Genomic DNA, 18,488 nt, shown 5'->3' with positions numbered 1-18,488 from the left:
TTAATCTATGTGAGCCATGTGATGCTGATGTGGAGTGGTGTCTGCAAAATAGTGTCCAATTATTCATGGTCCCTTATAGTCGACATACAGTAACATGAACAGGTGCGGCTTTGAAAATAGAATTTAGGTAACAAATTACACACAGATAAATACTATGATACAAAACAGTAATTTAAGCCACACTCAATTAACCTAAGACACCACAAAGTTCTCTATTGCTTTAACTAACGTTGTGGTTTGTTTCCCCTCAGACAGGTTCAATGTGAAAGGAAAAACCTGAATAATTGGAGACATTAAACATTTGGGGTCAAGCGTTTCGTAATCGAAGAGTCATAGGTGCTTAACTGTGATTCAAAAGTGTTTTTTACAGGGCATACTTGATAAAAGATTTACCTCTCTGGTGAGCCTTTGTATTTTGATTTTGACTTTTGATTTTTAGGCTGATGCGATGGGTCATACCTCACACTCCCGGGAGCCAGAAATTGTGCAAGTGCAGGAACCAGTGCCATTGCCTAGCACCTCCAATGCTTCTGGTGTGGCAGCAGGGTTGTAGCTCATGTAATACTCTTGAAGCTGGGAGCTCAGGTTCTGCTCTGGCTCTGGGCTCTTTTTGCGACGTTTCCTTCCTACCATGGATCGCTGCTGTAGCAACCTTGTTGCACCTGGGTAGCGCCGCCACAAGACATAAACAACTGTCAAGATTAGGGACATGGTGAAGAAGATGGCCACGCTGCCCACCACCACTTTGTGCAGAGTCATGTGCTCCAGCTCTGGGGGTGGTATGTGGGTGGGTCGAGTGCGAGCAACTGAGTCTCTTGGGTCTTTGCTCATATGCCCTGGTAAGGTAGGGTGAGGAATAGGTTGAGGTCTGAATGGTGGGAGTGGACCAAAGGTGCTGGCTGGTGGCATAGGTGGAGATCCGCTAGTAGGGGCAAAGGTCGGTTCAGTGGTGGCTTCAGAAATTAGGTCTGACATTGGTGATGGTGTTTCAGTCAGAACATAATCAGTTTCCTCACAAATACCATGGTTCCTTGTGGCTTCCATAATTTTTTCTCCCTGGAGATACTTTGGGCTGCTGCAAATCATAGTGGTGTCTTTACTGCCCCGAAAATTCCTCAACCAAGCCACAAGTGGACATATGCCAGTTCCGCAATCCCACATGTTCCCAGCAAGGCTAATGGAGGTCAGTGAGATCCATGCTGACACTGCCTCTTGAGAGACATTGGACAGTTTGTTGGATTCCAGGTTGAGAACTTGAAGGTTGGGCAAGCAGTGAAACACAGCTGGGTCCAGGGTCTGGATTTCATTTCCAGAAAGATCAAGTTTCTGCAGTGTATACCAAGTCCATGGAAGCCCCTGGTTGACCACCCTAATGCGGTTCCACTGCAGATAGAGTGATCTCAGATTGGCTAAGCGCGGAAACAGAAAAAAGTTTATCCTTGAGAACTGGTTGTGCTCCAAATGCAACTCCATCAGCTTCTGTAACCCTAAAAAGGTGGTACGAGTAAGAGCCTTGATTCGATTGTAGCCTAAATCCAGAAACTCCAAACTTCGGCATTCGAGGAAGGCTCGAATCGGGATGTTGGAAAGACCATTTGAGCGTAGGTGTAGGTTTTGCAGCTTTCTTAGGCCATGGAATTGACCTGGCTGCAGAATTTCCAGTTTGTTGTATGACAAGTCCAAACTGCGGAGATTGGGAATCCCATGGAATGTTGAATTGTGCAGGGATGTGATCTTGTTGGAGCTCAGTATTAGCTCTTTAAGCCTGCGGACTCCCTGGAATGCTCGACTGTCAACAGCAGAAATCTGATTGTGGTCCAAGTAAATCCAAAGAAGCTGACTGAGGTGAGCAAATTGATATGGTAACAGGGTGTGCAGTTCATTGTAGCGCAGAGAGAGGCCCTGGCAGCCAACTGAAATGTTTTCTGGGACATCTAAGAAGCCAGATGAATCACAATGGACAGTTTTTCCCTCACATCGACAATTATTGGGGCAGGTGCGCTCACCAAAGCTAAACAGTAGAGGAGCCCGCAAGAGGAGGAGGAGAGGAAAGAGGAGGTGTGTCACTCGTCTATCACACATCAATGGACCTATAAGAGAATAAAAGAGACAATTTACTGCTATGAAGATCAAGACATTTCTAAATATTATTTGCAAATAAACCATGGACAGAACAAAAAACTCATCACAGTATCATCTGTAAAGAAACAAGCAGGTTCACCATGTGAAGAATAATTTCAAGTTCATTGTCAAAATGTACCAGAAGAGCTGAAACATATTAGTGGAAAAATTAAGGGATCTTCTGAAGAATATGATAACATCTTACTGTATTTAAAAAAAGACCTAATATAGGAATGTATGGTATTAGAAGGTAAAGTCCTTTCTTTCCTCCATACTCAGTGAATAATTATACTTCAGGTTTAATTGGCAATGCTAGTTTCATTAGTTCTTATTGGTCTTAAAGCAGCTAAATCAAGAACCAGCATCTATAGTTTGCATAACATCCTTTTGTTAGTCTTTATATTATCATGGGTCATAACACTGGTTTCTGCACAAGAGCACTTACTGAGAGGCTGCTCATCTTAAGAATTAGTATTCTGAGCATGGGCTTCTCAAGCATGATGAGCATCTGGACAAAGATTCTATACATCTGTCGAAGGTTATGATATCATGGGAGTCAGTGCTGAAATGTAAAAAGAAACAAGAACTCTAAGGACTTTAAATCTTTCACGGTTTTCTCACAAATAGCACAAGCCCAGCACATACACTTTGGAAGATTTGCAAGATTTGCCACTATTTGTAAGACCCCTATGACCTTGATATTGATTTGAAAATGGAAATCAGATACATTTTACTTTATCAAAGAAAAACCAGGGGTGAAACATGCCACCCTTTCCCCATTTCAAGAAGTTTGACAATCCTTCAATGCACTGGAATATCTGATATATGGGTCAATGACGTATAAGGATTTTCAACAACTCAATTTTAAATAATAAAAACAAGCATATCTAATGCAGTAGTTCAAACATTCAGAATGGTGTGTACCTGACAATTCATATTACAATTTGAAAGTGATTTTAATGGTGGTTTTTCAAGATTAATTGGAACTGGCCTTAAAAAAAGTCATTTGGTGCGACCATGATTCATCTTGAAATGTCTTATATAAATAAAAGACCATCATTTACAAAGATTTAAAAAAAATGCAAATACTTTGTTTCCAAACACTTTATATTACTGAAAACTTGTAAAAAAAAAAAAAAGATTTGAAGCGTGTTAAGTAAATTAATTTATTTCAAGATGAATCATGGTCGCACTACATGACTTTTTTTATGGCCAGTGCCAATTATTCTTGAAAAAAACCATTAAAATCACTTAATTTCAAATTTATAATATGGATCTTCAGGTACACAACATTCTGAATGTTTGAACTACTGCATTAGATATGCTTGTTTTTATTATTCTACAATTGAGTTGTTCTAAATCCTTATACGTCATTGACCCATATATAGGTTAATATAAAAGAGGACATGTGTAATATCAGCACCCTAGTCTCAAAACATGTTATGGATCAGGCTTCCAGGACCTAGACCTGTACACAGATATTTCAGAAGGTTTTCGCACGAACAGTTTCAAGGACACCATGTCCCTTAAGACCAGATGTGTTCCATCGCAAATTACCTGGTCCCATGCATGAAACGGTCTATAGTGTTGGATAACTCATGACCTGAATTCCTTTCCTTATTAAGGAGTTCCTTAAGGCTCTATTTTGGGTCCTTTCCATTTTACTATAGATTGCATTGTGTTACAAAGGTTCTGCTTTGAATGACTATGAGCACCTGATTATTGCTTATGAAACACACAAGAAATGTGAACATAATTAAAGTCAGTCATCTGGCAGGGCATCATCCAGGAAAATGCTGCCTAGCAACCAATTATTTAAGATAATGTTAATTTTGTGTTTATGTACACTGTTTAAATAGTATTCCACCCCTTAAGACTGGAGGAGCATTTTAAAAAGGGCAGCAATTCCTGTACTTTTCATCTGATGTAAACATCATGAAAGTAATGCTGACAGTCAGAACTTTAACCTTTTAGTGTGGTTTGATTTCAAATTTTACATGCTGCACTACAGGGCCAACACATCGCTGTCTTAATACATTCTGACTGCACTATATGTCAAGGGACACATCCTTAACCCAGGGCTCTCTTCTGGTCTCACTTTGAGTATTGCTCAGACTAAGGATATTAATATCTCAAAATTCTGCTTTCAAAAGTATTTTTACCTTCCCTCAGGCACCTCTCTGCTTTCATGATCAGTTTTGTGTCAGCTGCTTTGCTGTTAACGGACACAGATTTGACAATTAACAATGAAGTTCTACTGTATAAAGGTAGAAAAGGAGGGGGAGTATTAATTTTGTTTGGACAAGCTGAAATGGCAGTGTTTCTGAGAAGGAAGTGAATGAATGTAGGGATGACAAGAAACAGTAGCTCAATAGGGATCTAATTATTGTTGATAATATAAAATATTATATAAGATAATTCAAGGTCTAGAGGTTGTTAATAATAAATGTTGGCAGAGGTATGGAGTTTGTAATTTTAGCCATGGGAGACCTCTGTTTTTGATTTGCTAAGATTATAATATAAAGAGAGATTCAGAGAGAGACTGATTCCTTAAAGTAGAGTTTTAGGGGTTAAAATACAATACAAAAAGTGTGACTTTGCAAAAAGCATACTTTGGATGTTGGTTGACTTTCATATTCAGGGAGTTTAATATTTGGTTTATTTATTTAACTTAAACATTTTAAATCCAAGTCCTTTCCCGTATCTGGTGGTGTTCCCCAAGGCTGCAATATATTATTTACCTTTTACCTCTTGGTCACATTATCAGGATATTTGGTATTCAATTTCATTGTTACGCAGATGACACCCAGTTCTACGTATCCACTAAGCCTACGTCCACTCTGCTACCCATTTCCCTTTCCAATTGCTTACTGGAAGTTAAATCATGGTTCTCACTCAAATTTAACAGCGCCAAAACTGAGGTCCGTCTCATTGGCACCAAATCCAATTAAGCAAGATCCAACAATTTCTCTTTGACCATTGGCAATTCCATTGTTCCTCCATCCCCTCAGCACATTATCTTTAAAAGCCCATATCATTAATTTTTCTCGGAGTGCATACTTCCACCTGCACAATATCAATTGTCTTTGTCTGTCACTTACACCTAACTGCTCCACTATTTTTAATCACACCTTGATTACATCCTGTTAGGACTATTGTCTTTCCTCTTTAGTCTCAAGTCTCTTGATAAAGTCCAACTTGTCGAGAATGCAGCCGCTCGTATCATCACCAGAACTCCTTCTATAGAACACCACTCCTGTTCTGCAACAACTTCATTGGCTCCCTGTCAAATCCCGCATTGAGTTCAAGATTCTACTTTTCACCTTTAAGGTTTTTCATAACCTGGCACCATCATATCTTTACAAACATGTTCACTTGTTCATATCTACACACCCTCAGCCTACAGCCAATCTGCCCCCTGTCTCTGGAACTCTCTTCCACTAGACATTCACAAATCTGATTCTGTCGCCACCTTTAAATCCTGCCTTAAAACACACCTTTTCCAACTAGCATATTCAGTCTCATATTGGTCATATAGTGATCATCATGTTTGATGCATTGTTTGTTTTTTTATGTGTGTTTGTAGGGTGTCCTTGAGTGCTTTGAAAGGTGCCTGTAATTAAAATGCGTTTTATATTTATATATATATATTGCCCTGGAACAGCCCTTTGAATTCAGTGCGGACAAAACGCCCTCAAATTCCAAAAATGTCCTTGCTCTCAAGGTCTAATGCCCAAATTGGTCCCCGCAAAAACAAAAGTACAAGACCACATACTCCCTAAATGCTATGATTTGTTTTGTACTATATGCATAACTTACTGTTTGACTTTGGTCAAGGTTTATAAAATGACAGCAAGGGAATGACTTGAATACAAAAACAGAAATACATTCTTCCCAGAATTGTGGATAGACAGACTGACATTATTAAAGATAAATAGACAGAGGGAGTGTATAATGATGACGAAAGATTGGTTAAATTGACAATGCAAGTCCTAGATTGTCACGTTATGTGCACTGTAATCATTTTATATTCACATTTATTTATTTTCCTTTTTTCAGAAAGCTGTATATAGCATATAAAAAGCAGTGTAATGCCTCTTGTAAATGTTCATTATAAGTTTGAATGTGCAACTTTAATGTACACCAAAGCTTCAGGACAGAAGTAATGTACATAGAGAAAATCACTTTTCATGTCAAGTGCTAACCTGCTCTTCTAAGCTGCTACTGTAACTAAATAACATATTTTATTCCTCCATTAGCTGGCATATAGTATGCATAGCATATTATTATGCTTCATTATACTGCAACTTGCGTCACATGTTACTGTGAGAATTTCATGCTAAAATAAGTACTTGCACTGTCCCATTTGATCTGCATTAATCATAAAATATATTACATATTATAATGTACTAGGGATGGGAAGTGGACTTTTATTTATGCAGAGGGTCTAATGAGTGAATGAGCTGCAGATGAGAAGATGGACGGGGAGAACCAGATACCAGGGAATTAGTTGATTACATGGTAAGGGGGAGTGTCAGGATCTGAAATGACAGGAGAGTGAGTGATACAACATGAGAACAAAAATCAGATGAATAACAGGCATTTGTAACACAATTACAACACAGATTCATTCATGCTTAAATTGGTAGGAAACAAACACAGTCCCACATGATATGCATAAATCATGAACTATATTATGCACTATGAGACATTAGATGCTAGGGGTGGATGAGTAAACACAATTCACAGTTTGATATATGGCTTGGATTCGGCTTATGGTTCAAATTTTGGATATATTGGAATTGTATTAAATGAAAGTTACAGGTTATAACTTAATTGCAAGGTAGTAGCTCCTGTGCACCATTGCACAATCTTCTGCTCTAACAACAATTACCTTGTGACCGCTAAAACGCACTCTGAGAGCACATACCGTTACAGAGGCTGCACAAGCCTATAAACTTGTTTGTTATTTTAGTAATACCAATTGTCAAGAAATAATTGATCTGCACCTGGATCAGCATCAGTGGTAGGCAATCATGGGATATATACAGTACAGATTATTTTCTTTTGAATCAGTGTTGCAGTTCATGCAGTAGTACTATAATTGGCCAAAACTTTTATCTGTCACTGTTGTAAGTGTTTTAAATGTAAAAAAAGCCTCAATCATTTTTTTTAAAAAAGCGACTTGTTCCGACTCAAGGCCTAATTTTGCACCAAATATCAATGAAATGAGTTTGCAGAGTTCTGCTAACTAATAAACAAACAATAAAACATTGTGTGGACATTTTGATGTTTAAGGTTATTGAAATAAAACTGCAGTAAAGGAAGAATGGAAGAATGTAAAAAGAATGTCATTAATATGGAAAAGTGCAAAAAGTAGGCCAGCAGAAGGAAGTAAAGCAACAGAGGAACTAAATGAGGTAAAGTGATATGAGTAAATGAGAATGAGTCGAAATGACATGCTGCGTCAAAGTGTGTGCTATAAATAAATCTCTTGAGTCCTCCAGGCAATAGATGCACTACCACTTCCATCACCTCCATTAGGTGATCTCTAAACTGGCATTCCCAGCACTATACACCGTCATCAGTTTTCCCTAAATGATAATCCCATTGGAGTATTTAGAAGAGTCTGCTGTGAACCCGAAGAGAGGGATTTAGTCATATTTCAGATGGTAGAAAACCCCAGGCTATACGATGTGATAGAAAGCCACAACATTCAGCCACTGGCTCACTGACGCCTTTGCATCTTTTAATTAGCACTCATTGGTTAAACATGGATTTTTGTGTAGACAGAAGGGTAATAAGAAAACCCACTGGACATGTGTACAACAGACTCCATTGGAAGGCTTTAGAGAGCAAAGTGGAGAGAGAGACTTTCGCTATGGGCCAGATTAATTATCCACTCATTCAATGTGAATTTATTTTCAGGTATCACTCAGGGTTTTTTTTGTTTCATGCATCAAGTGCTGTAAGAACCTTAAGACCTCACACCCTAGTTTCTTGGCAGCAACACACCAGCAATACTTCAAAGACAAAATGGAGTAAAAGAAAGCTTTAAGACAGACTGTCTCTGTTGGGAAGCTAATGAGAAGAGAAGATGACAAAAGAGGAGAATAAGAAAGCCAAACACTCAAAACAACATCACGTTCTCATTTAAAATGAAAAATGTACACAAAGATGCCCGATTGCAAGCATACATTAACATACGGTGCTACACTTGGGTACTAATTAGTAACAATTGACATTATTATAAGGAGCTTGAAATGTTATATTAGAGTGAAAAATATGTCCGCATTGGTATCATCATGAATAAAATAAAATAAAAAAATAGGCAGAATAATTCAATATCTCTACATGTCATTATGGAAAGGGGAAGAAGATTAGAACTTGAACTATAAATAACATTTCAGTTCATGCAGGCATCGCTATGAAATCTGTTCCCCCTCAGAGGAGATATGATCTCATGCGGTAAGCCACATACATCTGTTTACCTGACTCTCTCTTCTTAGTACAGCATGACCAATCACATCCAGAGGCTTTTTTGGAGACTTTGTATCCTGTGCAAGTTAAATCTTGAAGAGCTGAACAATGTTTAGTACAGCCATACATAAATAAACATGGGTATCGTTATCGCAAAGGTAAATCTGTTCCTAAGAACCTTCAAGTCTCTTCTACTTCTTTTAAGTATGGATAGCAGTGAACATGGATGAATATTCAAGCAACAAAAAGTGGGCTGCCATCTATCAAAAAATGTCTCCCCAATGAATTACTAGCCGAGGACTGTCAGAAGAATGTTGGTAACCTTAAGATGAATTTGAAATAAAGGCTGCAATATAAAACAAACAACAACATTAAATCCACTCCTAACTTTTATTTGGTTAAGATTTTATTAACACAACTTTCGCAAGAGATTCAACTTTTAGTTCTCGTTGGTAAAATCCAGTGTATTGTCAGAGTACTTGTGCCTCGAAGCAAACAAGAGCACGTTACTCTTTCTTTTATTGTCTGCAATGAGCAACACTTCAACACAATTTGCTGCTGATAAAGATGCACTTGCAGGCAATAAATATCAATTAAAGAACAGGCTCTGTTCTCCTGTTCCCCCTCTAGGCTCAACAACTCACCACTGGTGAGTAGTTTGCTGAAGTCTGACTATAACTGTTCACCCTAAACGTCAACTAAAATGGGCTCTCAAATGCACTAAACAGCTAAAGTTATTATATAAGCTCCCAAAATATATCTTTTCCCCAATTACCTCACTTAGGGTCAGGCTCCAATGGCAACCTTTATGAAATCCCATAAAAATGAAACTCCTCCTCCTCCTCCCCCCCAGAGGACAGAGTGGATTCTGGCAGGCCCCACAGAGTCAGCTGTCGTCTTCCTTGGCGGTGCGACAAGTTGATATTTCATTTGAATGCGCGCTGCTCTGAGCACTGATGCAAAGGCTATTACCCAGAGTGCCCAAGTGGGTTGGCCAACAGTGCGAAGGCGGCACACTGAAGCACTTCAAAGAAATGAAAAATGTGCAAGAAAACAAAATATATTTATAATATATAAAAAATATAAATATACTTCTTATTAAATGGTCTACTGTACCATAGATTATACACATTAAAAAAGAAATAGTGTGTGTTTCTTTTTGGAAGCTTTTCAAGGCTATAAACTGGCACAAAATCAACTTTGTAGATATAGACTTACTGTATACATTACAAAGTGCTTTCTCTTTTTATAGACTTTATATACTCAATATTTCATTGTGAAAATGGCTCTCATTATACCTTAAAAATATATATACATGGAGCATTTGTATGATCAGTGAAGTGACAGCTGAAACATCAAAGTGACAGCTGGAAAGCATGTGGCGTAGTCAGAGATGAGGTGTGACTGAGGGAAAGACTGATCACAAAGCTAAAATATTTTAGCATAGCAATAAATAATATTATTATATATAATATTATGTACTTTTTTAAAGCTTCAGATATGGGACTGCTATATCCTCCAGTTCCACATCCCGCCCTCCCTTCTTCTTCTCTGACACAGGAGCCAAGGGTTTTAAAATGTGTGATGTGTGATCGAGCTTAGGCAAGCAGAATTCTAGGGCACTAGAGTATGTGTGATATATTACATTATTGAGTGTGTTCACTCAGATTTAAGGCACATAAAATTAAAAATACTTTCAGGGCACAGAAGTGTGTGACATATTACCAGTCGTGGGGCCCATCATGCAACAGTGATTAATTGGACACAGTGACATTACAATATTGAAATGAAGTACCTTTTACACACTTAAAACCCATTATTTTATCCCCATTAATTTGAAAATTGGAGTCAGTTGTAATTTCAACTTATAGCAGAAGCATGAAGCTGTCTAAAATAGCTGATTTATGATAAAAGCTTATTTTACTACTTCTGGTGCTGCACATATAGTGGCACATGCAGGGAAAGGAGGAGCAGCCAGCTTTAAATACACTGTACTGGTGCAACAAGCACTAGATATATGGAAAAATAAAGCTTAGCTGGTCCATTAAAAATGTAAATGAAACAAGCAGTCAATTTAGTTATTCAGTTATTCTGCCTGGATTTGTGAGGGATGTAGTAACAGAGGTCTAGTGAGTCCATGACCTAGTCAAGCATAACAGGGAAAAGAGGAGAATGGAGATGGATGGATTTCTCTTGCCTCGCCTGCTGGCTTTTATAGGAAAAAGAGAAAGGTCTAAATTATTACCACTCAAAGACCTAATGCCATGATTAGCTGTATTGATTTGCTAAGTCTAAGCATTAACATTTCAGATCAATGGGATTAGCAACAAACGGTATATAGAATGCTTCTTCATCCAAAAGAGAAACTGCCCGTAACTTACATCAACTTCTCACTGTATGTGCAAGTGCAGCAGTGCTGGTCGCCATGTCTATTGATTGAAATGTTAATCATTCTCATTTATACAACGGCCACTGAGAAATCTCACTTCTGATTGGCTGGCAGGTGCGGATTCACTTTTGATAACCGCACAGTGCAACCGGATATCTATGATGCAGGTGTTTAATTAATGCTCCAGTATTTAACTCAAGGTGAAGACAGCAACAGTGAAGCTTAACGAAAGAGTAGTATTTATGTAACTGATGAAATGAAAGAGCTTCACAGTGGGAACCACACAAATTTATTTTCAAATGTGATAATTGTGTGAATCCATCCAAATCAACAAATTGTAGGAGGAAGCAAGAGGGGACTTTTAAAATTAGCCAAGTTAGCAGCAGTGACGCTGGTAGCTTGCTGCTCTGAGAGACAGCTGCAGTGGAGAGGAGAGGAGAAATGGAACCAAAAAACCCCACAGAAAAAAAAACTGGAAAAGCTGCAGAATAGACTTTGACAAGAGGAGGGAGACAGCTGTAGAGAGCTAACACGTCTGTGTGTGTGACAAATAGAGGGAGGTGGAAAGAGAAAGGCAGCCTGTGTGTTTGAGACACTACAAAGTTATCTCCTTTGAAAGTCTCAATCATATCGTGTAACGCTGTTCTGTTCTCTTGTTGATTGAGTATGTTTTAGTTTTCAGAACAGTCAATGAAATTCTCTAAATTAAACAAAAAAAAACAAATGTCAGGATTTTAAAACTTCGGCTTAGCCTTGTTAAACATAATCAAGATGTTGCCTAGCAACACAAGCAATTCCAAGAACTACATGACATGATATTAAACATAAAAAAATACATTAAAACGTGTTAAATTAACGAAGAGCATTTTTTAAAACTGACAACATATGGTATTTTCTTGGCAAGCGGCCGTGGTTTAAAGAGGAGAGTAACCTTTCAAGTTATATATTTACATGATTATAACTGAAACTGTGGCTGAGGGTATTATCACATACATAATTTAGTATAAACTGTAAAATCAGATTCATATTCTCAGTTAAAGATCTGGTATCATGGGTTTTTTTGATTGGCATTTATGTATATTATTACTATTTTAAACATATTTGTGACAGTTTATTCACTAAAAGCTGTTTAGATTTCTTTGAATCCATCTTTCCTTAGAGCTCAGATTCCCCTCTGTCCTCCAGCAGGCTAGATCAGCATTATTAATGACCTCCCACTCCAATTGGCTGAAGTGACTCGCACCTTCACCCCCAGCCAATGGGAATGCAACCTACAGATAATGCAAGTTCCATTATGCCACATTTTTACCTGGCGTAATGGCTGCAGTTGGAGATGTGAGTGTATAGCAGTCTATGAACCAGAGTCAGAACCTGATTGAGAAGAACCTGCTGTTTTAAGGTTCACACTTCAAAAGGATGTTTCAGAATGGTCAGACTAGTCTTAAGTTTACAAATTAAATAAAATGTAAAAAATCAAACCTATCCAGAGGCTTTGGCACCAATATATTATATTCCTTTAGCTGAGTAAGAGAAATAAACCATGTTTACGAGTGTGCTTGCTTTAAAACTTAATTCAAAGATTGAAGTTTAAAAAGTCGAAAGTCGAAAGTCCTGAAGTACTGCATCTCATTAAGCAGACAGTCAGCTGTAAAATAAGCAGAACACATACATACACAACCACTAGCCAATAACGGAGGGAAGATAGTCCCCAAAAAATGAATTTCACTCAATCCTGACATAAATTTCCATCCTCTAGAAGGCTGTAAGAACATTTTATCTGCTGAACAACCAGCAACACTTCAAGTGTCCAAGAAATGAAATGCAAACTCTGACTGCACAACAGCAGGGGTGAGCTAATGTTAAACCTTCTGGTGTGACATAGTCACAGGTTCCCATACTTCAAGCTAGTGAGCCACAAATTACAAAAAATTCAAATAAGTTAAACAGACAGAGGAGATATGCAGAATGGAGTCATTGTTTCAGCACAGCAGGCCTCCACCATCACCCTAATCCATCCTTAAGCTCATTTTTATTGTTTTCCATAATGCCAGCCCTTTAAGCACACTGCTGATTACAACACACACACACACACACATGGCTACAACTAATGATATCCATAATCAATTATCATGATGTTTTTTTTAGATTTTTTTTTAAATTCATTGATTAATTAACTCTTTAAAATGTAAGAAAATAGTACCAAAGTTGAATCCAAGGCGATGTGTTCAAATTGCTCGTCCTGTTCAACCAACAGTGCAAAAACAACAGATATAACATTTATACAGAAGTATAAAACTGAGAGCTTATAAATCCTCATATCTGAGAAGCTGGGAGCATGTTTAGCATTTTTATGTGAGAAATAAACAACAGATTAACAAAAACTGCCAATTATTTCCTGTCAGTCAGCTTAATTGATTAATCAACTTTTTCTTTCAGCCACCACTGGAGAGAATTTTAACTACTCCTCCAGCTGATTCGCTGACCTTTTTAAGCGTAGCCGTCCAACAACGTGTAGAAAACAACAAATTATATAACAATGTTGTCTCATAGAAAGCACAACCTCTTACTCTACTTGTCAATAATGAAGGGTTTAATTTGCAAGGATTGAGACCTTTAAAAAATAAGTCTAATTGCTCATTGTGAATGTTGACGTTTTTACATTAGTAGGTTGTTTTTTTGTGACTGAAAGCTGGACACTGTGGGAGGGGGGGGGGGGAAAGCGGCCTTAATGAGAAGTGTTGGATGTAAGCCCATTTGGAAAAGTGACTTTTTAGAGGCGCTTCAGCCAAATTCATTCTGGTCTGGTGCCTACAGCGTTCTCTCAGCCATATCGCAGCCTGATATTATTTTGAGCCTTATGAATATCCAGTAGTCACACACCAGTTGAAACAAGTCTGTGTAGCCTACTGTTTTAATAAAAAATATATTACAATGTCTCATACAAAATAATTAGGTTATGGTACTTCTATTTTGGTGTCAGGGCAAAAGTGGACTCTACACACTGTTTTACATTTCCATTAAAACTTTAATGATCTATTCTATTTTATATTCTGCTCTTTTAATTAATTCTGTGGTATGATCTGACATAATATTTGTGCCTAATGAAGACTCAAAATTGATCAAAACACTGCAGCACAAGATAATTAAAATAAAGTAAGTGTAGATCTCTTCTTCTCTTCTTTCTCTCTTCCTTCCTTTCTTATTCTTTTTTGCCTTGATATCAGTTTTATCCAGCTACTTTACTCCTTATCTCTCTTAGACATTGGCAGTAGCTTAATTCCTTGCCTCTAAAGATATACATAACTTACAGACTTTTCCCTTAAAGCACAATTAAATTGTAAAACTATTGAATCAGAAGACGTTTAAGAAGTACAGTGTGGTTAGGATGAAGTCCGCCTGAGGTAAAGTCTTTTAATTATTTGTTTTTTTTATTTTCAAGAATACAGCAAAAGTTAAAAGTTTAGACATACTTTCTAATTTAAATGAATGGGGAAGGCATGTCCAAACCTTTGACCATCACTGTATGAAGCCGCCTCATAAAGCAGCGGTCTGTGTCGGGTTGTTTACTTCTCTAGTAGTTGCACTCAGTAAATCAGACATATCGCTAGGTGTTCAACCTTTACACAGCCAGCGCTTAACACCTGGACTCAGCCTGTCAGAAAGTGGCAGCTGGAACTCTTCACAGACCTGTAGAGTAGATTAGATTACTTCCAATTTTATTGTCATTGTGCAGAGAACAGGTGAAAAGCAGATGAAATGCAGTAAGCATCTAAGCAGAAGTGGAAAATAAAAATAGTATTATTTACAGATGAGTGAAGGAAAGTAAGTGCTACAGCATAAGTGATGCTATCTTCCAATACTGTATATAGAGTGACGGACAATGGAGAGTTAGGATATAGCTACAAATATAAGAGATGTATAAGAGACAAGGATAGATTTAGATAATAGAGAGTTCAAATGTAAGGTTATATGTACAGCATGAACTGCATATGTATATTAGGTTAAGCATGCAGAGTAAAGTTGATGAAGTTGGTTATGTGTAACATAATTTGAACAGCATAGAGCTTCAGACTGTGCAAAATCTGCAATAGTGCAAATTACATGCTAGTTAATGTACTGTACACAGTGCAGCGATGAATGCAATGATGCTATTAGTGTGGTGGTGTGGTGTTCAGCTGGGTCACAGCCTAAAGGAAGAAGCTGTATCTGAGCCAACTGATGCGGGAGCAGAGGCTCCTGTGACCCCTGCTGGATGGGAAGCAGGGTGAAAAGTTCATATTCAGGATGAGAGAAGTCCTTGATTATTTTTCTCACCCTGGATTATCCAACATACTGTATGAGGATATTTACTGATATTGGCTTTGCTTAGGACACCACACACACACACACACACACACACACAAACAGGTTATTGGTTTAGAAATCTGTGCAGAGAGGCTGAGAGCTACCTTGATCGATCTGAGCGTCGAGGTCTAAAGATCAGCACATACTGAGACGTTTGAGCTGGCCACTTCAAGCTTGAGCCTGTTGTCAAGACTGCAGAATTGACATGATGGATGATGAGTGTGTGTGTGTGTGTGATGTGATATAGCTGGTAATCAGCGAAGTTTTTGCAGGTTCTACTTTATTCACTAGCATTTGAATCCTCCTGATGTGGCTGATTTTTGGCTTGCCCCTGTGCCCGCGTGTTGCTTAATGGTGTGTAAGAGCGTATGAAGTATTGTTTATGTTGGTTTTTCTTGTACTTGTGATTTTAGCCACCTGCTTTGGTCTGTGCAGCACTTAAGTCAACGTGGGTTGTTTTTTAATGTGCTTTATGAATGAATTTGACTTTGACCGTCCTTCATCAAGGAGTACGAAAGGCAATATTTATATTCAGTCATAATTCAGCACTTAACGGCAGTAATTAGTTGTTCTAGTGTTCATTAGACTAAATTAAAACACTTCTGCTGTATACTGGAAGTATTTTACTTTGAGAAAAAAACTAGTAGTTATTTGACCTTTGGATTCTTATCTTCATCATTGTAACTGTCCTTTATGCTGGACTTTACTGTAGAGACCCTGGAAGGGAGGAAACAAAATAAATACTGTTCTGCATTCTTTCACACAACCTTTACCTTGCACCAGTGGTAGTAACAAGGACTTTAGGCACAAAACCTTATAAATGCATAATTTCCACAAATGGATCTTTTTATAAAAATGTCTTTCTGCTTCCTGTATTTTTCTCCCTGTCCTTTGTGGATCTTTGTACTTTACAGCCTGTCCTCACCAGAAAAAAAATGACAGCACTGGTCATTTGTTTAAAGGCCCCGAAGCCTAATTTCTAAATCTGTTTCTTACTATGATCGATGGGCTCCTGCATGAACTTCCATCCTTCTGCCAAAGTTTGACAACAATTTAATTATTTCACATAAGAGACTTTCTGTTATGTGTGCTTTTTGTCTAGACACTGTCAGTGCTCTGAAACGGGCATGGCTCTGCTGGATAAAAGGTGATGTCACATGCTTTTTATGCACCCAATTAGGGTTTAGTAATATTTGAATCGAAATATGATGACAGTTGTGGGGTTGTTTGCTCATGTTGCCAGGCCGCTGTCAAGCCAGTCTGATCAAACCGCACGCATTCCTCAGAAGCAGATTGGCTGAATTGTTGAGTGCCACAGTCTTACTAAATAATACCTCAAGATGAGTGCTTAAACTTTGATTGTTGCTTTAAAATGTAATGATACAGAGAAGAACACAAAATTTGGAACCAAGTTTTCAGGGGTTTTAAACACTTTACCTGACTTTAATACCAGAGACTGTTTGCATGTTGTCTCCCACCAACAGTCAATTTTAACCATGACTATGGTCTTTTCCCAAACTTAACCGAGTAGTTTTAGTTACATAAACATAACCAAACCACAACCTATATTTGCTTCTGTTTTGGAAAGCACTGACAAATATGTATTTTTTCATATCAGATTTTTTTTTTTTAGAAAAAGAAGCCAACATCCTCAAATATATAAAACCCTGACAGCCAAACATACAGGTTGTAGTGGGCTTTACAGACAAAATACAATGCACAATGTGGCTCTTGTTGCTGAGTGTTTTTTTAGTGCAAGCTCAGCTCCTACTGCCTACTGCCAGAGTTTGTTCTCAGTTTTAGCATCTCAGCCCATATTTCGTTGCTGGAGTTCATTGAGCAGGACACATTGTTTGGGGAAGTCTTTCACAGTTATTTCAAAATTTCAAGTAAAATATTTTTTTTAAATGGAAGGGAGCAAAAAGAAAAGTGAAAAGAAAATGTGGCCAATCACGACAGTCCAACACTCAGAAATACAACAGGGACAAAAAAGCTCAAATGAATGACCTAGAGTTAGGTACGATATGCTGTTTTGATTTGTTTTGATGGTTTGATTGTGTGTTGGTAGTGTTGAAGTGAATGTGACTACACTGAGGCAGAAAAAGGCCTGGCGGGGACTTCAGTCAGGTTCAGAATGAGGAAACTTAATTCACACTGGCAGAATAATAAGTATTGATGGCTTTGACTATTTTAAAGCCGAAACAGGTGCAGCCATTTAGACTGTTCAGAGTTAGTTTTTTCTTCTTGGTTGCATAGCTGTCAGTATGTAGGAATATTCTTTATCTTTATTCTTTTTCTTAGCTCTGGAAAAAGCACTGGTTTAATGCTAAAGTCTTTGTGTTACTACTTTAATCTGTAAAATAGAAACACCTTGTCTTTGAACTAAAAGTATTTCTTCAATCACATTATAATTTGGCAGTTTGACGATGTGATAATTAATTTACAGAGCTGATTAATGAGATCTACATCTACTGTCTGAGATTTCATATTTTCTTGAAGTTGCAGGAAAAGTTAGTAGTTTATGCTAAAGGCCAACCTGTGAATAACAGTCAATATTGTAACCATCTAAACTATTAGAAGCATGAAGACGTGGAATGGTAAAAAATAGGTTACTTTTTCCAAGTTCAACATCAATGTGGGTTTTCCAGAAATGTACCCTATGGACCAATTACTGTCTCTGTCTGCTCTTATAAACTACTGGATTATTGAATAAACTGAAGATTATCTGAGCAGGATTGTCCTGTTGCGAGGGGATCAGACGAGCATGTTCAGTCAGACAGGAGACGTTGTCTTTGTGTTGTTCACAATTACATTTTTTTTAAAGATGGGTTATGGGGCTTTTTGCCTCTAGCAGACAGAAAAAAGGGGAAAGAGAGAGAGGTGTATGACATGCAACAAGGATCCCACAACTGAGTCAAACCAGGGAAGTGGTTGTTATATGGCGTGTGCTCTAACCATTCAGATAACATGTAGCAAAATATGGATTTGATCAAATTCATCCAGGTTTGCCTTGTTATTCAAATTACCCATTATCACGTCATATGTTATTACATTACTTGATACTAATTAGTTTTCTATTTTGAATCAATTAGTCACCTAATTGAAATATGAAATGCTATCTCATCTATCTATCTACAATTTTGATGATCATTTG

General features: G+C 37.8%; 1 protein-coding gene across 1 annotated transcript in view; it reads right to left on the bottom strand.

Moving 5' to 3' along the window:
• Positions 1-18,488, bottom strand: part of LOC133994936 (leucine-rich repeat transmembrane neuronal protein 4-like) — a 933,350-nt gene that overhangs the window by 864,813 nt on the left and 50,049 nt on the right. The window contains exons 2-3 of the mRNA XM_062434181.1: positions 974-2,090; positions 460-922 (exon numbers count right to left, since the gene is read on the bottom strand). Of these exons, the coding sequence (XP_062290165.1) occupies positions 460-922; positions 974-2,090 (1,580 nt within the window). The remainder of the gene's footprint in view (positions 1-459; positions 923-973; positions 2,091-18,488) is intronic.

This window comes from Scomber scombrus, chromosome 15 (genome assembly GCF_963691925.1).
Source record: "Scomber scombrus chromosome 15, fScoSco1.1, whole genome shotgun sequence".
Lineage (NCBI taxonomy): Eukaryota > Metazoa > Chordata > Actinopteri > Scombriformes > Scombridae > Scomber > Scomber scombrus.
Note: the sequence above shows the minus strand (reverse complement) of the source record. Positions and strands in the feature narration are given on the sequence as shown.